Source organism: Chanos chanos, chromosome 1 (genome assembly GCF_902362185.1).
Source record: "Chanos chanos chromosome 1, fChaCha1.1, whole genome shotgun sequence".
Classification (NCBI taxonomy): Eukaryota; Metazoa; Chordata; class Actinopteri; order Gonorynchiformes; family Chanidae; genus Chanos; species Chanos chanos.
The window spans coordinates 28,577,981-28,602,466 of record NC_044495.1 but is presented as its reverse complement, the minus strand read 5'-3'; the positions used below and the strand labels follow the sequence as shown (position 1 = coordinate 28,602,466).

Here is a 24,486-nt window from a genome sequence, read left to right as displayed (position 1 = left end):
GTCAGTTCTTTACCTGTTTGATCTTGTTGCGTGAGCTGGTGATGCGCTCGGTGATGCTCTGGTAGGTGCGTATGGCAGTGGTCAGCTCAGTGTAGTGCTGAACAATCTGCTCGTCCAGGTCACGGTCGCATTTCTCATAAGCCTCCTCCAAACGACCTTTCTCCGTCTCTCTGTCCTGCACATCATCACTGCTGGACAGAGTCCTAGCAGCCAAAACATGGATCGCAGCATTTCTTATGCACAGTAGGTCAAAGCTAGCGCTTCTGTCTAACTTTTATGGATTTTTTAACAGGCTCTGTTTCAAAGTATCAGTTCATTCACAACAGACAGAGCCCATAAAAGGTTTCAAGACCTATTTACTGTGTAAAGAGTATTGTACCCATGGGTAACTGTATTGATCACTATGTTCTCTATTGCCTGGCATGTCTGCCGTTCACTGGCTAAAAGTGCAGTTTCATATATTGGATCCTGCAGTACTAGGTGACAAAAACCTTTGCGTGCTGGTCAGTGTTTTTCATTTTATTTCTTCACTATCCACAGTCGTGTACTGATACTCCTAACTCATGCTGTCAAGTTATTATTAGTACCATGATTAGTATAATAAGAGATATTAGTTCTGCATGAAGACGGAACGGGTGAGGCGGCTGGAACTACCCTAGAAACAGTCTGGGAAGCACTAGCTCATATCGCACAGTGCGCCCACATATAATATTGATAGAGCTGAATAACATACTGTCATTCAAAAAAATGACCCTATCCCTCAGTCTGGAGCACAAAGGAAATTACAGATTGCCGTGACAGACGACGGCCGTGAGACAACAGCCGTTTACAAAGCAGCAGACCACATCACTTCTCCTCTGGACAGCTTTAAAATCATGCAGGCAAATGGAAACTGAACACTGCTTCCCAAAAGAGCTCATTACAGCCACTCTCTTTTCCTGAAGCTCGAGCGCTGAGAGCTGATGCAGGGGTGGATAAAGCAGTACTCCCCTGACAGGTACTTGTGAAAAGGAAAAGGGAGGAATAAACACAAGAAAAGGTCCTCCAATCCTCTATCCTCGCATAAACAAGTGCAAATGCTCTAACAATAGGTATAGAACAGCACCAAATCTGCTGCCTCAAAGGCTACCATAGACAAGTGACGAAATGACAAAACAGTACAAGAAGCAAGACTTTAAAATTTCAGTACGGCTGCAGCATTACGATAACTGCCATGAGCTGCTAATACTGCTCAGCAGCACTAGTCTTTTGCCACCTCTCAAGTAGAAGTCTCAACAAAGAATGATTTTTAATCTCAGAAAAAATAAATACACTGTACTGAACTTGAGCCAAGATCCACCCCAAACGTCACCAGTGTAAAATTCACACTCATTTCTTCGCAACTTGTAACACCAAGTATATGACTGTTGCTATAGTCTTACTTCACATAAGCAAATAATTACAGTTTCTGACAAAGGAAATAGTAGAAATGAGCCATAGCCCAGCATAACGACAATAAGTTACTTAAATGGCTTACTGAGTTTATACCTGTCCAAGAGTATGACATGTCCAATAACAGTAGCAGGCTAACTGGTTGCCTACAATTGATTATAGCAGTTGAGGTTTCAATAGGTATGTGCACGGTTTAATTATAAGAACATAACCTACACACTGGCGGGCTTGCTTCTGTTGAGATAGGAAGTTGCTGATAATGATCGAATTAGATTTTAGAATACAATACAGTTCTTTTTAGTCAAACCTGAGATGTTGCTAAGTGAGGCGTCAAACAATACGAAGGCAAGCCCTAAGAAAATTAAAATGTCCGACAGCTTAAAATTTTAAGCTGTCGGACTTGAGAAATCATCATGCCAGTTCGCTGTCTAAAAGTATTTCTGTAGTCATCTATCATAAATTCACGACAGGATATAGGAAACCTGACGTTAGCTACGACAGCAAGCTAGCTAGACTGTCACTACTTATACACAACAATTAGCGTATCTTCTGAAAAAGCACCGCTTGGATACACTCAGATGTACTAGACAATAGCGAATAACTTTGTGTATAAAAATAAGCTTCTTACCTTATTACGGATATGAGCAAACCCGAAGGGTCTTTGCTTTTAGAAACTGTACTTCTGTATCTCCCTGTGTCAGCTGCCATTTTTCCGCTACACCCAAACAGACGACAACCAACCACATGGCAGGTTTTAGCCAATGAAGAGAGGCTCCATCGAAATACATCAAGCAAGTTCAGAAGCCATTCTGGGATTTGAAGTTTTCGAAATACATCTTTGTCTACGTCCCGATCCCCAGCTTTGTAAAATTGTGCGATTTTCTTAAAAGTTCCCGAAGCAAGCAGAGTAATCTATGTTCACAGCCAAAACCCGTAAGTGAACGAATTTTAAAGTTTTCAGAGCTAATTTCAGTAAACTCAACATTGACATCAACAAATATTCCGGAACTAGAGGTTTGACTGATCGAATTATGAAAAAAATGTTTTTACGCTCACTGGCAATTATACTGAAGTATCTGTGAGGCTGCATGATGAGGTATTACGATAACTGAGGTACTCTGGAGTATTACTGTAGTTACCTGTTGTTTTATGAAGGGGCACATTAATGAATATTAATGATATAGGTTCTTGCACTTTCATAGTGACTGATCGTACTGATCGACATTCAATAACCCATTTCAGTAGTTCAAGTAACGTTATTCATGCTCCAATGCTTCAACAACTGAGGGCACGCAACGGCATAAATCCAACAACGAAAGAAAGTACATTGCTGTAGTATCATGCTACATTTTCTGAAATGCTTGTAACATTAAGTTTTTCATGCACTAGCATACTCGAAAAACAAACAAACAAATGAATAAACTTTTTTTCCAGTTTAATATATAATGTATTTTTTTCTTTTCCTTTTTTTAACTCCTGTCATGGGCTCATTGTCATGTCATGAAACTTGTAAAATGAGCTTGTGTATGACCCTGTGGACCAGGCATCCTTGGGATCCATCTGCATTTGGCAACAGCGTTGTGGCAAGTGGCCATGAGAACAGAGCCCTTTAAGTTCTGAGACGCATTCAAGCTCTGCACTGTGTGATGGGGTCTTCAGTATCTTTTGCCAATCTCTGCTGTACAGAACAGAGGACAGAAAGAGGGCATTGATTCTGGGGAAGGGGTCGATGTGGTGGCAGGTTCAGCTTTGATTGATGCGCCCACGGACCGCTGAGATAACATTGTGGGAGATCTTTGTATTTCCCCTAAAAAGAGAAACAATTCCAAAGCCACATGGGTCCATTTTTTGCTTGCTTCTTTGAGCCAAGTTTAATTCCAAAGTTCTTATCACCTCTCCCTGTGACTGGTGCCCCATTGCTCTAGCTAATCTACTGTCTTTACCCAAAGACAGGAAGGACACAGAGGTTATTTCTTTCTTTAACACTCACTGCAGAGAAACAGACTGCCAGAGGTGACATCTGGGGGGAAGGTGGACCTGTGAATTACCGCTGATCATTTTTGACCACAAATATTTGATGACAGTTGCCTTTGTACTGCACACATACTGGTTCCTGATATCTGATTAGATGAACTTGAAAGATAAATGTCTAGCATGGCTTTTTCTTTTATGAAACACTGCCAAAGGAAGATGATGATCTATTTAAAAATGATGATCTATTGAAAATATACATTTTGTGTAAAATGGAACCATTATAATGCAGTACTCTTTACATTTTCTGTGGTTTTAATAAACAGTCTGGCTTTAGGTTAGAGTGCAGTGGTACTAAAGGACATCAATCCTATTTAATCTTCTGTCTTGTTATTCCACTTAAAAAGACACAAGAGGGAAACCTGTGGCATCAAAAATCACAAGGAGATGACCTTTATTAGAGAGAGGATCTTTATACAAATGATATTTGTATGTGAAAATATATGGAAAAAATGTAATAGTCTTTTAATGAGTTTTATCATATAGTAACTTTTCATTGACTCATTTTGTGTTGTTGTAACAGTAGGGGTGTATACCTCAGGCCCTTGATTCCATAAGTCCTGTTGGATATTCGTTTCCACTGGGCACGATGTGTCTCTGACTGGCTGAAGAATGTACATACCTGTTTGACAGATAGAAATCAGTCTCTGATTATGTGCTATGGCCAAAAAGCAGCAGGACACCAGACACCAAGGACCAGACTTCAGCACTGCTGCTTTAAAGTGTGCAGCAAAAAGTGCATGCTTAAATATATAATGGCCAGAGCTGCTGATCATTCTACACTTAAACCCATATTGCCTCTACAGACTGGTCTATTGTTATACACCCTAAAAGAGATGAATTCATCCAAGCCACGAGTCTCCCATGACAAGCCAGAGGAGGATGGAGTCCCTCTGTTGATTCTAGGTTCATCATAATTTTTTTTTTTTCATTTATAGGCAGTTAGTGCAAGCCATTGTTGTCACAGACATGGCCACTGCTGCTCTCTGGGTCAAGATTCTATAATTTTTCTGTATGATGTGTATTGTAAAAATCACTGTAAAAAAATGAACGAAATTGAAAAAAGAAATGCAGCTAGTGAAGACTGTGCCTAATTGATTCGAAAGGTGGCTATCATAAGAAATCAGTTTATTCATTTAATTTTTGGCTCATTAGTGCATTGCTTGCCATGCTGTGTGATTAATAATAAATGTATATTTTGAACATGTTTACTTTTATCTATGCTTTTACTGTGAATTACCAGTGAGAACTTCTGAGCAGAAATATTTGATTAATATTTGTATTATATAGTTACAGGCTCCTAACTTCTAGTTGGCTGTGCATGTAAGAAACATTAGTAGTGTGCCCATTTTCATTTTAAGAATATTATCAAGCTCTGAAATACAGTAAGATCATGGACAAATATACAAACCTGAACTCTAAAATGAATTCAGACATATACCCTTGGTAGTTTTTTTTTTATTTCTGTACACTCAAGTAAACTCAACACAAGATGCAATATAAGGAGCAGTTATTAAAAAAAAGAGCTACAAAAAACAAACAAACAAACAAAAAAACCCCAACAGCATTGTGTCCAGGTTTTATTTTATAGGATCCATGTGAAATATCAATACAGCTACTCTCTGAAGGACTTTCGGTTTTATAAAGCCTGTGTTCCCAAGGGCATTTCGGTTCAAAGTTAAGTGTTTATTATGTAATCTGTTCACAAAATGCACAGGATGGGGTTTGGAGCCTCCCCTGGCTCAAAGTGTTTCATGCTGTTTCTCACAATTGTAACTGACACAGTCTCATTGCACACATTCGAAAAGCTATTACCTGGAGAAATAAAAAAACATTGTGTATTTTGTTAGTGTTTGCTGCGTTTGTCAGTCTATTTGTATCTGTGTCTGGATTCTGCACATCTGAAGCTTTTTGTGGGGTTCTGTGTCATCTATACATACACATTGTGTGTATGTGAGAGAGAGAGTAACTGAAGGATTGCACAGCTGTGCATTACATCTGTAGTTGCGATGTGCCCCAATACTCTCTTATATTATGTGAGATTGTATAATACAAACATACACGGATAATGTCATAAATTGCTACATTCTTTTTATATATTTTGACCCTAGGTGGATTCAAGACGTGACTTTTTCAGTAATAACAGATATGTGCCATTTGAGAAGATCATCTTCTCTTCATCATGATATCTGAAATATGCTGCAAGCTCAATGTATAAGTTTCATATGTGTAAGCATGTAATGTCCTCGCTTTGGTTGGATAGAGTTGCAGATTCAAATTCTCCCAATGCAGTCATATATGATCAGAGACAGGTAGCACCTGCAGCTCTGCATCTTTGCCTCACAGTGTTTGGTTTTATGGTGTGACAAAGTTAGATAAGTTGCTACAACCTCCACCAATGCATTAGCCATTTTTTGTTTGTTTTTGGTTTTTTGGGGCTCATCCTGAAGCCACTGACCAAAACCAACCTTAAAACAAATGCCAGTTTGAACTTATTTTCTGAAGTAGATTGATCACCTAATACCCTCATTCAAAATAACACCGAATGAATGAAAACATGACATTTCTGTGAGCAACATAAACTATTAAATGAATCACAACACATGTAAATGCATTGACAAAAGCATTGTGCCTTTTCCAAGGAACAAATGCATGTCCCTTCTGGGTTTACAGGCTCAAAGCTTTCAAGGCGGTTGATAATGGCAGTCCGCCAGCAAAGTCATAGTATAACGTCATTGTAAAAATGTTTCAGGGTATATATATAGAGACTCTAGCAGATTAAAAATTGTACGTGAATAGCTGAGGAATTTACAGACCATCTAACTACAATCACATAGAGCAGGACACAATGTTCCCATGAAGACGGAGGCAGGCTTACATAGGCTGTTTCCATAACATCACTTAGCCAATGAGAAACTCTTTTGTAGAGGAAGGCCATGTTACACCAATGAACGTTGCGTTTATTCAGCTCTCAGAGGGACATGGACTCGAATCGGAAGTGAATTCATATGTGCCTGAAACTGAACGTGTGGCCCCGCTAGCATTCAGGCACAAATCTGGAAACAAATTTTTGCACTCTTTCAAATCCATGACACGAGCTTATTGTTGCATGTAGTTTGGCGACGCTTCACCCGTTGTCAGATATGGGAGCCAGCCACAGCACGCGTCGCGTGTCTTTTGAATCGGACGAGAATGACAGCATTACGATTGTGAAGGGCATTCGGGTGAGTGTGAGAGGCAAAGAGGAGCTCCCTAACAATAATGTGCATCTAAATAACTGTTGATCACTTTCAGTAAAAGACCACTCAGTAAGGCCATTCATTTGACATACATCACATCTGCTGTGTTGTAGCAGGTCATTTTAAACTAAATGCTAAACTAAGTGCTAAACGTTCCGTATTGCTTTGAGTTTTGGTAAGAAATCCAGCTAACGGATCAGCTAATTGGCCTCTTATGGTCATAAACCAGTTAGTAGATACGAACTAACAAGGGTAAATTAAGTAACAGGTTTTCTACAGTACTGTGCCATGGCAAGGCAGTTGACACAGCCGTTCTGAACTAGACTCAAAGTTTGAAAAGGACCAGTGTGTTTCATATGTGCTTTACCGTTCAGATTCTCCATTCATGTCTGAGCTCCGCCTCCTTGGAGCTGAAGCGTTGCACCGATAGCCAGCATGCCAATGGTATGGAGGTTAAATATAGGTTCTTGAGGTATTGCTGAAGATAAGGTGCCTGGCGCAGACAAAGCCCTGGCAATGCTTGTTATGCCTCGGCACTTTTTTCAACCAGTATAACGTGCACGCTATGTTTACGTATAATTAAAGTGCCTGCAGTTGTTTCAGTTTGGATATAAAAAACCCCCAAACAAACAGGTTCTCAAAATATTCAGTAGTTATGATTACGCAGACAGTTTATTTAGATTTTTGTGTGTTTTGGTTTTTTTTAATTTTGAATACTTCTGTTGTGGTATGCACTATTACAAGTTGATAATAAGTTGTGTTTCATTCCGTAGGATGACAGACATATTATCTAATTCAACTCCCTTGTTTTTCCAGATAAAAATTATAAGGTCAGCTACTGCTGACACTTCCTTTTGTTTATTTGCAGCTATCGGAAAATGTCATCAATCGCATGAGGGAAAAACCAGCTCCCCCGCTGTCATGTCAAGCATCGAAGCCTCCCTCACCACCACCCGTGTTTGATCCTTTACCTCCTCTGCTACCAGTACATCCCCCCTTTGACCCACTCACCTCCCTCCCACCTACACCTCCACCTCTGCCAGATCCTGTCATTCTTCCCACATCTCCTCCACCCACTGTGGAGGTCTCAACTCCTCCTCCACCTCCACCGCTCGTTGAACCTGTGGCCCCCGTCGCACCTCCTCCACCTATAGAGCATGTGACCGAACCACCACTTACACTAGTTCAGACAGTCATATCCCCAGCTCCTTCAGCTCCTGAGCCAGTGATTACACCTCCGCCACCTCCCCCTCTTGAGCCTGTTGCACCTCCTCCACCAGTAGAGCAAATTTCACCACCTCCTCCTGCTGAGCCAATAGTTGTTCCACCACCTCTTGTAATTGAAACCGTTGAACCTGTGGTTGCTCCAACACCTCCTGTAGTTGAAACCGTTGCCCCGCCCCCATTGTCTGAGCCAATTGTTCCACCTCCGCCTGTGGAACCAATTACTCCTCCACCTCCATTTGAAGCAGTTGTTCCTCCCTTGCCTCCTATAGAGTCTATTGCCCCTCCTACCCTGCCTGTTGAAACTATTCCCCCTTCTCCACATGTGGCGGAGCCAGTTGCACCACCACCACCAGCACCAACACCAGCAGGTGAGTGGGTGGATGTATTAGTTTATATACACATGTTTGCTGCTTTCACTCACACTTGTCAACATTTCAGCATGGTTCATTCCAGTCTAGAAGATTACACCTATCAGTTGGTATGGAGATAAAGGGAGGAAGAGAAGGTATTGTTAGTATGTTCATAAGCTATAAGTGAGAAAAGTCAAAGTGCTTTTAAAACATGTCCAAATCAAAGTGCAATGAAATGTACTTCAAAGGAGTCATTAAGAAAAATTAAACAACTGATATTTAAGAGGGAGTTTAAATCTAACAACCCCTGCAATACCCAGTCCCTAAATAGTCAGAGTGTCTCAGAATCTTCTCCTAATCTTTGCAAAAGCTAAACCTAACAGTTAAGACTATTTTTGAAATTGTCTTAGTGAAAACTAGCCCCTAGATAACTAAGAAAAAGTGCTGAACTGTAAGAAAGAATTGCGTTTCCTTCTGTTAAAAAAGACAAATGCTGCTCGTTGGAGAGTTGCTGGATTAAAGCTGTAATACTGTACCTTTAAGACAGTTGGAAAAGCCAAGCACTCACTGGGTGCAAAATGCTGTCAGTAAGTTTTTAATTTAATTTTTCAGCCACCTTCCAAAGATTGATTTTAGTTACAGAGTTTTCACTGATAGATTTAGCATGCACTTTGTTTTATTACCGCTTCCTTTTCAAAGTTCAACTTGAGTCCTTTAGAAATCTGGTATAGGCAAAGGCCACTCATATTATGATTCATTGCTATCACCACGGCGCTAATGAAACGATTAATTCTTACTTGTAATAGAGTTAATGAATTGATACTGTAATTAGGAGCTCCATTTTAAGCTGATTGGTAGCCAAGATGCAACGATTGCCCTTTCACAGAGACCTGAAAGTGGAGCATGCTAATATGATCTGGGTTTTTTTTTTTTTTTTTGGTACAAATCACCTTGCCCTTCATTTAAAACAATGCAGAGTCATTTGTTTGGATTTCCTGCTTAGCTAGTAAGTTTATGTCCAGTGCTTGATGGTAGTGACTGTGGTATAGCATTCAGACAGGTAAAATATGCAGTTTGAATCTCCATGGGCAACCCAGGCGACACATTCAATCTATGATAATAAGTCTATAGAGGTTCTAATTAATGGCTGCAGTAAGGATTCCCTATGCATACGTAATGGACACACATTTGTGACTGGAATGATGCTATATTTCAAATTGATGTGGCCTCCCTGATTAACTATGTAGTAGGCTCACTAGCATATCTGACAAAGTGTTTGTCCTTATATGTGAAACTGTGAACTGCTTTTTTTTAACTCTGCATTTCAGACCAGAGTCTGGGTCATTACATTGTTGAAAGGGTAGTGATTTACCTGCTCAGTCACTAGGTTTTGAAACGACACCGTGTTCTGAGGGAGCATCTAGATCTTTGACGTTCTCAGTACCACATCAAAGTGCTTAACCGTCGCATCCTCAGCCAGTGGCGTTCCACACAGCTGTCAGCTATAATAGGTGTGAAAGTCTTTGTCCCTGTGTTGCCCATGGCGCCGCGTCGTTGCCAGGTGCTGCAGATGACACGGAGGAACCAGCTTCCCCTCTGAGAGAAAGGAGAATGCTTGCCCACATCACACATAACAAGACAGTTTGCTGTTAATAAGACGCAGATCTGGCTAATGAGCGTGGCGTTGGAAGGCTCTCTCTGTCTCGCTCATCCACCCCCCCCCCCCCCCACCCCCACCCCCCCCTTCTCTTTCACTCTTCTACTTTCTCTTTCTGGTGATTCAAAAGCTTAACTTCTCGAGTGAAAAAAAAGAAGGCGGGACTGTGAAATGATGTAAGACGGTCACCGGTATAATGAATGTTTGTATATCAGCAGGTAAATGGAGATGAAGCTAGAAAATATCGTTTTCTTATTGGCTGCACCATACCTACTCGAATTTTAGCATGGTTTCTTTACTGGTAAAGAGAGTCGTTTTTCTTAGGGTACGTGCGTTCTTAATTGACTTTCAAATTGCTGAGTCTTTCATTTGAATTAAGATTTGATTCTGATTAACGGATGATGAAAAATACCAATAATTACTGCAGAGCTCTTGGTCAATGGAACTTTATTTTAATTTATGCTCTTGATATTGGGAATAAGAATTAATTTTATCAGGAGTTTAGAGTTTTTCTAGTAAGGCAGAAAGTAAATATGTAAACTTTTGGAAGTGGCCCTGTGTGTGTGTGTGTGTGTGTCATGACAGAGCCTCCGAGGATCCCTGCGTAATATCCAGAGGTCAGACCCTTAATGTGGGGGATTGATTATGTGTGACCACGAGTGGTGGTATTAAGTTAGGCTCTCGATGGCCTGAGCCTGTCTCTAAATCAAGGCTGAGTCGCAGCGTTTGCTGATTACACCGTGGTCAAGGTTGAGCCTCCCACACCTTGTCCTAGCCCTATAAATATTCATCCACAGAGCCCACACACTGCTCAATGCCTAGGCCTTAATTGCCTATTTCTAGATGACTGCCAAGTCCAGTAGAAACAGAGGGAGAATTAGAGAGAAAATGCTTTACACATACTTGCCTGCTGATTTAATGAAAATATATTCTTTTTCCTCTTTTGGAATTCCTTGAGAATGAGACATTACTGTAGAAGAATGATGTTTTGGTTGAAACGCCTGTAGAGAGAGAGAGAGAGGAGGGAAAGTGGAATGTTTGACATGCTTAGGAGTTTCTTTTGAAGGTGGAAAGGTGTTGAGACTCGTTTTAGCTGGAGCGTGCAGAAGCGGTAATGTTCCAGATTACCCCTCCCTCCGCACAGGTCCTGAGGTTAATGAAACTTGTGATGAGGACTGCAATTTGCCTCTGTCTATTATCTCCTCACCCAAGAGCGACTCTCCAAGAGTTTTTTTTCCCACTGCTAGGAAAATATCTGAAGATGATGAGTTTTTAATCTTTTAACATTTACATGTCCCACTCCAGAGTGACATAGCCCAGTCTGTTAATGCCATTCTGAAATTTTCCGTGACCTCTGCCAGCCCCTGAAGGATCTGTAATGGCTTTTATAGCCTTAGAGCTGCTTCTCTGGTGATTCTTTCAGACACACTTTCTCACACTCTGAAACCCCACTGATGAAATTAATAAAAAGGATATGAGGATATAGAAGATGAGAAGAACAATAATAATTGTCAGCAGACACAGCAGCGTTGCTTATGATATGCATTTTCCATCTGCCACACGCATCTGGTATGAGATGACAGATATGAACGCTTACGATGTTTATAGTAACTCTTCTTTTCAGAGTCTGTCCTCTCTCTCGTTCTCTCTCCATATCTGTCCTTTCTGTCCTCCCTACCTGCGGTCCTATATGTTGAAATCCATCAGTTTGCTTTTATCACATATCATCATCCCAGAGAGAGAGAGAAAGAGAGAGGCTACAAATTCATACCATGGAGTCCATTACTGTCCCTGCCTGTGGCTTGATTAATGCCATGCCGCTCCCTGTACTGAGAAACACTGTTGGAACTGGCACCATCACAGCCAAGAAGCCAATATCTTTTTGGTTTTGAGGGGTTTTTTTCACTAAACACTTTTCTTTTAGGGTTCACTCCAGCAGGTGTTTAACAGTGGTGTCTTTTCTCTTTCCGATACTTTAAGAGTGTCATTTAAAGCAAAGGGTTAATGATTTGTCGGTGTGAGTGGCCCCTCTCAGCGTCAGACGCATGGTGTGCTGGAACACCATTTAATTAACTCTGCAGAGCAGGAAGAAAACAGTAACACACTCAGGACTCAGAAATGGCTAATGCCTGGAGCACCTTCTAGCTGCAACTCATGGACCCAGAGGATTTCTGGAGCTTCTGTTAGGCCCTGTTTACACCTTGCATGAGATCCGATGTTTTGGACAGCTCTAAAGTACAAGGTGTAAATGCACTTAATGCGCATTGAGGTCGCACGAGATCTGATCACTCAGACCACATTCAGAGGTGGTCTGGACCGCAAATGACTACATTCTTTTAGCAGTGTAAACGCGAATGTGATCTCGCCCACATTTAACGACCGCCTGCTCAGCTGACGTTGAGGTAGAGTGCAGTTCGGGTTAAAGAAAACACCTCTGAAATGAGTCTTTGACCCCTGAACAACACATGATACCAAATCGCTAGTAAACCACACCACAAATTTACAACAATAATTCTGTTCATATAGACGTTTAATATACATCTCGTATCATTGTGTCGTCTGCAATCAGTTTATTGAGCCGAGGTATACAGGCAAGGCACGGCTTACTCTCTTTCAGAGGGCTTGATTAGCCAAACGTATTGTAAAGGGACTTAGATACACCACAAAACAGGAATTTCATTCTTTCTCACCTTACTTTTTTAAAGTATGTAGTATCTTTAACAGCCATTTCACAGTTTGGTGGCTCCGAGCGTGATAGTTAGTTCCTTCGAAAATGTTCCAGATTCCATGCCATTACACATTTTATACGACACCTGTCAAAAACAACAACGCATTTGGTCTTTACAAACAGAAATGATTTACGTATCTTTTTGCATATAGAGCGGGGAAGTGAGATCTCATTGCAAGTGGTCACTAGAGACATGTGGAGACGGATTCTAAAGCCAGGTGTAAACAGACGTACTTTACAGCTGTCCACTCGTGATCGGATTACCAAAATCGGATCTAAGGCCCTGTTTACACTTGGTTTTAAAATGCATCTTGGGCAATCAGATCACAAGTGGACAGCGCTAAATACAAGTGAAAACGACCACCCAGACGCATAATGGTCTGATCACTCAAACCACTTGCCGAGGTGGCCTGGGACGCATTTGACCACATATCTTTTGTCGTGTAAACACTAATGCGTTGTGATGCGCCCCCGACAGAGACTAATGTAATAACCTTCTAGTGAAAGTGACATAGCAGTAATGGAATCCGAACACAAGTTGTCAGCTGGACACCGTGGAGATACATGATAGACATAGGTGTCCACTTGTGATCCGATCACCCTAGACGCATTTTAAAACTGAGTGTAAACAGGACCTAATGCAAGGTCTAAACAAGGCCTTATTCGTTCAGTCGTTCATTGATTTGTGCATTTTCTCTCTCTCTGTCTCTCTCTCTCTCTCTCTATCTGTATTCCTCTGTGTAAAGGAAAGGAATGCCTTGTAGGCCCAAGTTCTCATGGTTTATTTCTCTAGTTATGACCACTCCTTCTCAAATAGGCTTATTTGAAAACCCATTACTTGTTAGTGTGTGTGATCTAGCTACTTAGGTGTGATGCTAATGGAATATACTGTGATCTAAAAGTATTCTCCATCTGTGAACCTATAATGAGTGATAATAACATTTGCTCCGTAATGTCTTTAGTTAGTTTGGTGCTTGTAAGACATCTTTGCACCTAACTGGTGAGGGAATGAGTTAGTCTGAGCTGGTTTTGGATGTGTCCAAATATTATGTTTACTGATGTCATTGGCCACTCATCATACAGTTGTCTTCACGGCAGTAACCCAAACATGACGCTGTGTGATGTTCTAACTCATCATGCCACAGCAGTGTAGCTGTCAGTTAACTCTGCAGTGTTAGAGAGGAGCGTCGCGTTACTCTAGCGTCTGTGCTTTGGCACTGCAGTGCTGAGCTCTGCTGTAGCTTTTTTTTTTTTTTTCCTTCAACCTTCAGCTCATGTCCTGGTCTTTTCGCACCTCTGGTTTTTACACCTCTGGTTGCCTGGATAGGGATGATGAGACTTCCAGTCACACACCTAAATAGCAGAAGTTGAGAAAACTTGTGCTGTTTAGGTGTGTGACTGGAACCGTGTGTGATATTGTAATGAGATTTTTGTGGCAGGCAGATTGTTGGTGCATGGCAGTTTCAGAAAGGCCTACTTCTCTCTCTCTCCCCCTCTCCCCTCTTGTTCTCTTTGCCTCATGAAGCAAAGGCAGCCACAGGGGTACATGTGCTGTACCACCTCACTACACTCACAGCATGCGGACGCATACAAACCACCACACTCTCTAATGGAGCAATAACAGAACTCCCAGTAGAATGCACAACACACATGAAGTTCAGAGATATGTACTTACGCGTGCACACATACACACACACACACACCCCTCCACATACCTCTGCAGGAATGAAAGATGCATGTACCACTCTCGCAGATGGTGGAGCTTCAAGTCGTCAACCCAGTAAACTGTAAACAAACATGTTTTCATTCAGAACATCTTAAAATATTCACAGTTTTCTGTCTGTCTGACCTGCAGTGGACGAGGCTGAACTGAGGAAGAGGATCACTGAAGAACTGCAGAAGGGTCTGGAAGAGGAGAGGAGCAAAGCTGAGCAGGAGCTGCGGCAGTGGTGAGTACATCTCGCCCTCTTCCCTATTGGGATATGCTGCTATTCCCAAGGTCCTGAGCGCCATGGAGACCATTACTGTAAATCCTTTACAGCTAATCTAGTCTTGTTCAGGCTTTTAACCATTGTAGGTAGGCTGCAGTCAATCTCAACAAAAGAATTCTCCAGTGCTAGGGTATAGATTTAGACTTGCACATCTGTCCTCTCTTTCTCTTCCTCTGGGGAAAGAATCATTACATTCTCCTTTGACACCAACGAGACTAACCACGCTTACATTTTCACCAAATAAATGAGGTTGTGTAGCTTATTGGTGTGCAAAAATGTATTGGTATTCAAGCTCAAACTTTGTCATGTTATAAAATATCATTCAGTCTAAGCAAAGGCCCTTGGTCAGAGGTATTCAAATGCTTTAATGGCATATTACAAACTGGCCTTTTGTGTGCCCTCTAATCAGACTGCGGCTGGCCTCTGAAATAAGCGGAGTCTTAGAATATGTTTGACTAGAGTCGGGTGAATGCCCATGTGGTAAAGGACAAACTCTCAGAACATTATGTTCAATCCCAGAAAAAAAAAAAAACACAACACTTTGCCAGAATAACAATTTTATCTCATTAACAGTCAAATTGCTTTTTCTGGACTAAAATAGATTTCATTTGCCTCTGTTCCAGAACACATCAAGCTCTGTCTGTCTTTCCTCTTTTTTCTACCTTAAATCAATTAATCATGCCAGGGAGAGAGAGGTCTCACAGAGGAGTTAATTTCCTTTCCTCCTGATGGGGTGATCTATTTCTCTCGCTCTCTCTCTCTCTCTCTCTCTCTCTCTCTGTTTCCAGTGGAACAGGTGTATATGACATACTGACATACTGTTCACATTAACACACTTCCCTCCCCTTCTCTAATTGGGCTGGAACTCCTCCAGAATCCTGAGGTGTGAACTGATACCGTATCAGAAAGTTTTACCTACAGGGAACAGGCCCAGCCACTGTGCATTGTAGTGCAGCATTTCCCTGCCTTGACTCCTCATACACACTGTGAGTCAGACAGATATACAGTGTGACGGACACACAGAATAAAAAGGATGGCATGGTAGCCCTGAAGATGGTCTGCTCAAATCCTTACTTTATTTTCCCATTGTTTATACAACAGGAAAATGAAGCTACATTTAAATAAGCGAATATTCAGCAAAACATTTAATTCACTTTGTGTAACTCTGTTATGTTCAGTTATGAAACTAAATGAAATTGAGCCTCCGGCGAAGCACAAAACCTTACCACGTTTAACCCGACTCTAGACCACGACAGGGGGATGAAGAAAGCGCTGCTGATGTGGAGTTTTATTTGCCATCACAATAAAAGTAAATTCAGGGTGATAGTTAGCCTTTTTATGGCCGTGTTGTCATGGCCACAGGCGTGGAATGTGAGCCACAACGCCCCAGCAAATGCCATTATGAGGTAGTAGGAGCTTTATTGACCATGATGCTGTGCTTGGATGGACAAAATCAATATTATCCTTAATGTTGTCTCCCACTTAGTTCTGCACTTTGCTGTGTTTTTTTTTTTTTTATCTCTGCATTTTTAGGGAGTTATGTCGGGTTCTAATCTGCTTGTCGAGAAATCTCCTCAGATCGATAGTCAATAAGAGGGTACAGTTTTACATTACTTGACCCTCATAACTGTCTGTGTAGCTTCACATGTTAGACTGCAAGGGTCACTCGCACAAGAACAGTAAAAGTCACAATTTAAATGAAAATGCTTTTTTAATTTTTTTTTTTTTTTTTTTTGAATCAGCTCCTAGTCTCTGACTGCTGTGTAGTCATTTTGTTGAAACTGTTTCATTACACTTAGGAATCAGTAATTGGGAATCATCTTGTCACACATACCGTACCGTTTTTTGCGTGGAGGGGTTTTGTCACTGTCATTTTGTCACTCTTTTATGTGTGATTAAGAAACAGAAATGAGAGTTGTTGTCAGTTTGTGGTGCTGCTTGTTTGTGGTTATTGAACCACTGATGACAGCCGTCTCTGACTGAGAAGGTAATCAGAACAGCCATGTGAAGTTTGAAAGTCTCTGGACTCGTCCTGCTCTCACATCTGAGTGCTTTCTGCACCCTGCGCTAAGTGACCTGTCTTCACTCTTAGTTTGTCCTTTCTGCACCCTGCGCTAAGTGAGCTGTCTTCACTCTAAGTTTGTCCTTTCTGTTGTTTCCTACTGTTCCTTCCTACACTCTTTCCTAGCCCTCCCAATGATGCTGTCTTTTTTGCCTCCTCTGTCTGTTTCTTCTCTAACCTCCCATTGACCTCCACCTTCCTCTTTGCTGTCTTTCCTTAACTCTGTACTTATTTCTTCTTCAGTTTTTCATTTTCTTCCCTCCTCCTTCATTGCTTCCTTCTCTCTCTCACTGATCCCATCAGTTAGACATGCTCTTTCATTCCTTACAGATATCCTCACATCTCTACTCTCTCTCTCTCTCTCTCTCTCTCTGTCTTGCGCTCTGCCTGATGAAGAGTGCTATCGGGAAGCGTGATTTGGCAGACCGGGGGGGGGGGGGGTGGCGGGGGCAGCAGTGCTGTGGAGGCTGAGGGCGGAGCAGGGTTGGTAATGACCTGCATTTGTCTTGGGTTTGCACAGAGGCGTCAGCTCTGAGCCGACCAGATGGTGCCATGCCTCCTGAACTTTACAGAGCTGCAGTGGAGCCGCTGGGCCTCAAATATTCACTCTACACTTAGACCAACACTGGGGCCAGACACCTGTCCATTACGGGGTCACACCACTGCATGCAGACATAGTTATGACTCAGTTTTACTTGAAAATTTGATGGTTTGGTGTCTTTGGTGTGACAGTCAAACTATGCACAGGTTGACTTTGGCAGAGCGTTGTCTTTTTATAGGCTAAAGTAGAGAGGTATTGCTACCTGTCTTGCTACACATGTGCTCTGAAGAACCACTGTCGAACAATGTCGATGCAGGTAGACCTGTCTGTTAGAGGGTTTTTTAATGGCTATGAGAGAGAGAGAGAGAGAGAGAGAGAGAGAAGTGTTTGCAGGTCGTACACGAAACACAGAAAATTAGAGAGGCCTGTTGGATTGATCTGTGAATGTGTTAGCGTTATTAAGCTAACTATACTGTTCGTGCAATCTCCGCGTAAATGACATCAGCCATATGGTAAATCAAAGAAAAAGGTCTACACTGCTAGAAAGCTGCTCTGTTTTGTAGTTTATTTTGTATTCAGCCTTAACATGTTAGCAATTTGACCAAGTCTAAATTGTTTTTTTGATTTATTTATTTTTAGAATGATTTTCATGTATAATTTGCAGGGTGACTGTGCTGCCAAAAATGTTCTGCTTCTCAATAAATTTGTTTTGCTGATATTTGTTTTGCTGATCTTTTCTGCTTTTTTTGTTTATCACAGCTGTACAGACTAATTTTTAGTCTTGTTAGGGTAATTGAGTAATTTCATAATCTAAATGTGATTTGAGTTATTTTTAGCACTGCAAACGGTCACCTTAATGGCTCACGCATGTGGAGGACGGGTAAATTTGTCAAATATCCGGCAAATGTCACGTTCTCCAGTGGCAAATTGTCCTAATGGAAACCCTGGCTGTGTAAAACATGTGGGTAAAGGTGAATGTTAAGTACCTGCGTTTGGTATGAGGGTGGGGTGTTGATGAATGGGGGGTATTCATATTCTGTGTATGTTTTGTTTTGAGGGGGGAGCAGCAGTGTATGTATGTTGATTTTGTTTTGATTGCTGTGGAGCCCTGTTGGCAGTGTGGGGTTTGTAATGGCCACTGAAGTGAGTAGCAGTAGAATGAAAGTAGACGCTCTCACCAGCTGCCCTGCACACTGCTGGCTCAGCGTAAACACACAGCCCCCCCGGCACTGCGGAAGAAGAAAGGGGCTCAGAGCAGATTACACACTGTAGGCCACCATTGCTTTCACCCCCTGTCCCCCTAAACCCCCCCCCCTCACTTTTCACTCCCAAAGAGTATAATCTGATTCTCTCTCTCTCTCTCTCTCTCTCTCTCTCACTCCCTCTCTCTTTGTGTTTGTGTGAAATATCTTTCAGTCTTTCTCATCTTTTATCAGATGATGTGATGTGATGAGTGAGAGCGTGCGTGCGTGCGTTGCTTGTGTATTACAGTCTAAATGCTCTTAATGACTGAACCGGTGATGTGTGCTGTCAGTAACAGCCTTAACTGTTTTGTGTTTATAATGGCAGAATCCTAACCAGAGTGCATCCTGATGATTCTCTCTCCACCACTCTGTGTGTGATCTCAGTCTTTCCCTACATACCATCTTCAGAATCCTTAAGAAACTCTCAAATCCCTCATTAACTAGCGTATTACAGTGTAATTACCGTGTTGGTGTGTCTTTGTTGTGTTGCCCTCATTTTCTACCTAATGCCTCCTCTTCTATGCAGCCAGTAAAGAGAGGATTACACACAATCAGCTCTTTCACTGATTATTTTACAAATTACGTGAAGGTGAGGAGGAGTGGATATGACTCAGTGTTATGGGTATGGTTGAAATATCGCAGTACAGTTTTATATCTGTATGATGATGAATAATGTGTGTTATGAATCAAGGGGTCAGAGAGGTTAGCACTGTCTTCTCAAGTCCCAGTTCCAGACATGGTTTCTCTTAATGGCTTGTACTTTATCTGCAGTACTAGCTTCTTGTAGTTTTGTGCTCATGCATTAGCATTAGCATGCTGATGTTTTTGTGTGTGTAAGCTGCATGCTTAGACATGATGCTGCATGCTTAGACATGATGCTTAGACATCGCTTCCTTCAGGTTTTCTCTCTCTCTCTCTCTCTCTTCCTCTCTCCCCCTACCTCTGTGTCTGTCTTCCTCCCCCTATCATATAGTCATTCACACTGTAGATGGACCTACTGAGTTCTTTAGTTCGTGTGTTTAGCGTATGAGTTAAGAGTGTTGGAGTTGAATTCATCTTGTCTTGCTCTTTGTTTTGGTGACTGTTGGTGTTTGTTTGTGATGTGATGGGTCAGTTACACGCGCTACCACAGTGGGATACACTCTGGACCATAAGGGACTCATTGGGAGATTCATTAATTTGTCCACATACCTGTCATACTTCAAGGCTCCACTCTTCTGTTTAGTGCCTGCGGTAATCAGAGCTTGTTGCCATGACAAGAGAATGCGTGGTTAGTGAATAATACAATGATAGCACTGACCTTCTCCAGGTCTCTCACTCAGCCTGCCTGATTGCTTTTTAGGCTCCCGCTTCAGGTGTATCTCCACTCTGATTTGGGTTTTTGTTTGACTTGATTGTGTCTGATCCGCACGGCTCTTCCTTGTCTGGCTCTCTAGATGTGCCTATCTTTGTTTCAGACTAGAATGCTGCTGTCCTCATTTTTTCGCCTTTTTTCTTACTTGTTCATCTGTGGAAAGGGAGAGTTAAGTGCAAATAGGTGGCATGTAGATTGATTACATAATCAGAGTATGCAAATGAGTAAATGGAATATTTAGACTTCCTCCTGTGCGCGGGCGTGTGTGGATGTGTATGTACGTGTGTGTGTGTGAGAGAGTCAGAGTGAGTGTGTGACAGTCAGCTTGCCCTGCACGGTGCAGTGCCATGTTTTACCCTGAGGCTTCAGCACAGGATCATTTCACAGTTGAAATGTTCACTTATGTTTCATTTCTCCAGAGACTTTGTGAGGTGTGTGTGTGTGTGTGTGTGTGTGTGTGTGAGAGTCTGTGAGAGAGTGAGCAAGCAAGACTGTTTGTTTTCTTCAGCTCAAATTCAGTGTTTTGATTAGAATTAACCTTTAAAATGAGAAGGGGAACCTCTCATGGTTCTTTTGAAGGCAACCTGTGTCGTGCCAAAAATTCCCTGTTGGAAGAATGGGGGCTAGTGGTTCTCTCTGGAAACAAAGCCTGTGTCTGGTGAATTCTATAGCACCCCTGGCTGGTCATTAAATGAGTTGTTGTGTTCTTTTATGCCGTACTTGGAGATATAGTGTATATACGGTGATCCTAACACTGATTATCGTATTTTAGATTGAAAAATAAAGGCAAAACTGCAGATTAAAAAAATGTCCTTACACCAGTAAGCATTGCTAGTTCCCCAGGATCCTTCGTCATAATTCATTGAGAGTGTATCCTCAGAAAGCCTGAAGACAGTCCCTCTTGCTGTCGTTGGCACACTTTTTTCCTCCAAGGTAAACGTTGCGTAATAAAATTAATGGTGAGTCAACCCCCACCCATTTAGACCCAAAGACACAAAGTCCATACAGTGTAGTAGGGGCTGGGGAGGTGTTGGCTGTTATGAATTCTTCATAGGGAGAGTTAAGGGGCATCGTTTTCAGGTCACCCCTCATTAAAACTGCATGTTGCCTTCAGAGGCCTCTCTCTGGAAACATCCATCAAACCAACTGTTGTGTGTGTCTGTCAGCATCCGTGTCCGAGTGAGTGTTTCATATTGAGATGTATGGCCGAAACTGCACACACAGGAGGTAGAAACATACAGCAGCATCGCCGGAGAGGAGGAAGAACTCGTGATGGGCAGGGGAAGCCTTTTGCTTCGTGACAGAGACTTAGTGATGTCTGTGGAAGGATGTCTGTGTGAATATACAGTGTGTTGACTGCACAAGAGGAGCTGTTTATAAGAGTAATCGTGAAATCCAGCAGTGCTTAGGATTGTGCTTTAGTGTTATTGTTCAGGTGGTCTTTATATGAAAACCTTTGTGGCTCTATTGAGAGTTAATCTCCAGGGTTCATCTAGCTCTTCAGACGTATGCCTTTAATAATGAAACTAGTTTATGTATGAGGTTCTTCAACAAGTTTCTTACTTCAGCAGTGCTAAACAAAGTAATAGAGCTCTTATGTTTTTGAAGTGCGCCTCCAGTTTACACTAGACTGAGCAGAGTTTAGTTAAGTTTGGTTTTGTTACTGGATTGACTGTTTTTGGTTTGGACTGACTGCTGAAAGGTGAGTTTCTTCTCTACCTGCTTCTCTTAAATGTTCTCTCTGACCTTCATATTTTTTCAGACTCAGCCAACTTAGCCCTTGCTGACAAAAAATGAATAAAGAAAAACTTTGCCATTTATGTGAGCAAAAATCCACCTCTCTCCATCACACGTTAGGCCAATTATCTGCGTATTCTCCAAAAGAGATGATATTGCTTCCCATGCACGCCTCTGCCCTTTCACTGGCCAGTGTCTGCCACCAGTGAGAAATGTGGCCGCCATCCTTACACGCCAATAAACAACCGCAGTGCGATAGTGCCACACTCAGCTCTTTTCTCTTTAGCTTGCAGAAAGTCTTTGCGCCTCCCTGATTTCTTTTGTTTCTCCCAAATGTGTGTCCATTACTCCTCATAGTGGCTCCTTGGTCTAGGTCCTTGTGTGGTTTCTCTTAATGGCTTTGCTTTATCTGCAGTGCTAGCTCCCTGTAGTTTCATGCTCGTACATTAGAATTAGCTGTGGGATGTTTTAGCATGTGTAAGCTTTGTTTACTGAGAAGCCATTAAACTTCTGTCTGAGGTTCAGCGTTGCTCCCTCTATCGTCATGTTTGTATGCAGTCTCTCTCTCTCCCTCTCTCTCTCTGTCTCTCCCCCCTCCTCTCCTTATGTGGTCAGCTAGTTAACTATACAGTAGATTGACCTGTTTGTAAAAAAAAGCTGAATAAAACCCCACTTGTCCTTTTCTGATACGTTGGCTTGTGGTGGTTCTTTAAGATGTGACATGCAGTTGTTTATGCTGTAATAATACTGTCCCTGCTACTCCCTTTTCAGGGTGTAACTTGTTTTTATCTTTTTCTGACTCAGGCTGCTGTTTGACTGAAAACAGAGCATGCAAAGATTACAGTTTGCATCACTACTGAGTTTACTTTGCAAATCAGACCTCCTGCTTGATGGTAGGGAGGTTGCTAAGCAACTGCGAGAACCCAGCGACCGTTCGAATGGTCGGATCAGTCCATCTCTCTTGGTGGGTTTGGCCAGGAAAAAAAACAAACAAAACAAGGTTGTCCACTGAAACCTTTAGTAGGTATTCACCTCACTGTATAAAGAAATCAAGGATACTGCTTTCTAAACTTGTTGACACAAGCTATCATCTGTTTTTCTATTGCAACAATCACAATACCACCCCTTTGCTGTCGGCAGGAGAGAGAAGGCGCCTGTGTTTTGTGAGGTGTTGAGGGCTTTCGGGTGCTGCACTTTGTACAAACAGTAGAGCCTCTTCTAACCTGTAGAGGCTTGTGTAGCTACAGGCTGGGTCATCTGCACCTGATAAACTTTACAGTCTTGTAAGGTCTACCTCCTTAAAGAGTGTCAACAGTGCCTGAAAATAGTCATCATGTAATGTTTTTCCAAGGCACCTGGACGTTCTAAGTCTAGAGATAGAATGGATAGAATGTTACAAAAAGGTAATATTGAATCACAGACATACTCTGTTCCCCCCCTTTGTGTGTGTGTGCATCTGTTTGTGTGTGTGCATGTGTGTATGCATCCACTTTTTCTCTGTCTGACGGATAACCTTCACGTCTCTGTCCGTGTCTTTCATTAGGCTGGAGGAGGAGCGGGCCAGAGTCCAGACTGAGGCCCAGACTCAGGTGAAGGATGAGGTGAACCGTGTCCTGCAGGCAGAGAGAGCCGCAGTCCAGGAGACTCTCCAGGAAGCTGTGATGAGAGAGCGAGTTACCGCGGAAGATGAACGACTGCGTTCGCAAGTCTACGTGAGTCATCTCGTACACCACCTTTAACCTTTCACAAACAACTCTTACATCTGACAGGAAGCTAGTGAGTCTGCCATCAGTCTGGTGACTGGTGGCTATGGTAAAGCTTTAATATTGTGTTTTAATGCCATTAAATATGATCAACATAGTAACTCTAGCTGGAAGATCTTAGCACTTGCTGTAGCCTGCTAACTGGCTGGAAGTGCCAGATATGAGCTTTTTACCCTAAAACAGCGGTGTGACGGAAGATATAGCCCAGTATGATAAAAACTGTGATGACCGAACTTGATGGGTCTATGTGTGACCCAGTCTTTAGATGGTTTTGTGTTTTAGAACAGGGATCACTCAACTTTTTCCACTCTCTCCCCATCAGTGGATTGGCTGTGTGAGTGGAACACTGTGTTCTAATGGATGGGTCATGACTTGGGCAGGCAAGAATGGCAGGGGTCTGATTGGCTGAGAGCTCAGATCCATAGGGCTGTCTGAACTCTGTTCCTGTGTCTGACCCCATGAGCACACACACACACACACACACACACACACACACACAGTGTCCTCCTGTCTCACTCTAAACTGCCTTCAAGCTGGCATTTACGGTGGCTATGTGTACCCTGACCTATCCTCACATCGACACGCACACACACATGCACACACACATGCGCACACACATGCACACACACACGCACGCGCACACACACACACACACACACACACACACACACACGCGCGCGCACACACACACACACACAGGCATTAATGCAGTTGCTCACATTGTTTAAAGAAAGGAACTTCCCATATTTCATTGTCTCTTTATTCTCTGTTAATCCAGGAGGAACACACACATTGCAGTGAGCTGTAATGTTATTTGCGATAAATTGCCCTTGTAAACATGCTGTAAAATGAAAGTCCCTCTATCGGTTCTGACAGTGAACGCGTTATTAGAGTATGAGGTAAAGAAACTCATTCTCTGGAGAACGGGCGCTGTTTACAAACCTCTTGCTATTGATTATATAGCTCATTTCACACACTCATCGTCCATAATAGAAAAATGAATCATTTTTGGAGGCTGACGCTGAGACGTGCTGTAATTCATCGCCGGAGGATGTATGAGTCGAAACGCCGTCACGTGGAACAGTAGGCAAATCGAAACCAGAAGCCCCTCGCTTTTTCCCCCTTTAGTGT

The 24,486-nt window shown here is 42.2% G+C and overlaps 2 protein-coding genes across 3 annotated transcripts in view; one reads left to right on the top strand and one right to left on the bottom strand.

Moving 5' to 3' along the window:
* exoc4 (exocyst complex component 4) overlaps positions 1–2,139 on the bottom strand; it is a 93,074-nt gene extending 90,935 nt beyond the window's left edge. Inside the window, exons 1-2 of the mRNA XM_030776730.1 lie at positions 2,060–2,139; positions 14–203 (exon numbers count right to left, since the gene is read on the bottom strand). Of these exons, the coding sequence (XP_030632590.1) occupies positions 14–203; positions 2,060–2,139 (270 nt within the window). The remainder of the gene's footprint in view (positions 1–13; positions 204–2,059) is intronic.
* A 4,363-nt stretch (positions 2,140–6,502) lies between these two features.
* Positions 6,503–24,486, top strand: part of chchd3a (coiled-coil-helix-coiled-coil-helix domain containing 3a) — a 46,875-nt gene continuing 28,891 nt past the window's right edge. For both annotated transcript variants that reach the window (XM_030782882.1, XM_030782890.1), the window contains exons 1-4: positions 6,503–6,686; positions 7,570–8,296; positions 14,519–14,612; positions 23,136–23,304. In XM_030782882.1, coding sequence (XP_030638742.1) covers positions 6,606–6,686; positions 7,570–8,296; positions 14,519–14,612; positions 23,136–23,304 — 1,071 coding nt within the window. In that variant the 5' untranslated portion in view covers positions 6,503–6,605. The remainder of the gene's footprint in view (positions 6,687–7,569; positions 8,297–14,518; positions 14,613–23,135; positions 23,305–24,486) is intronic.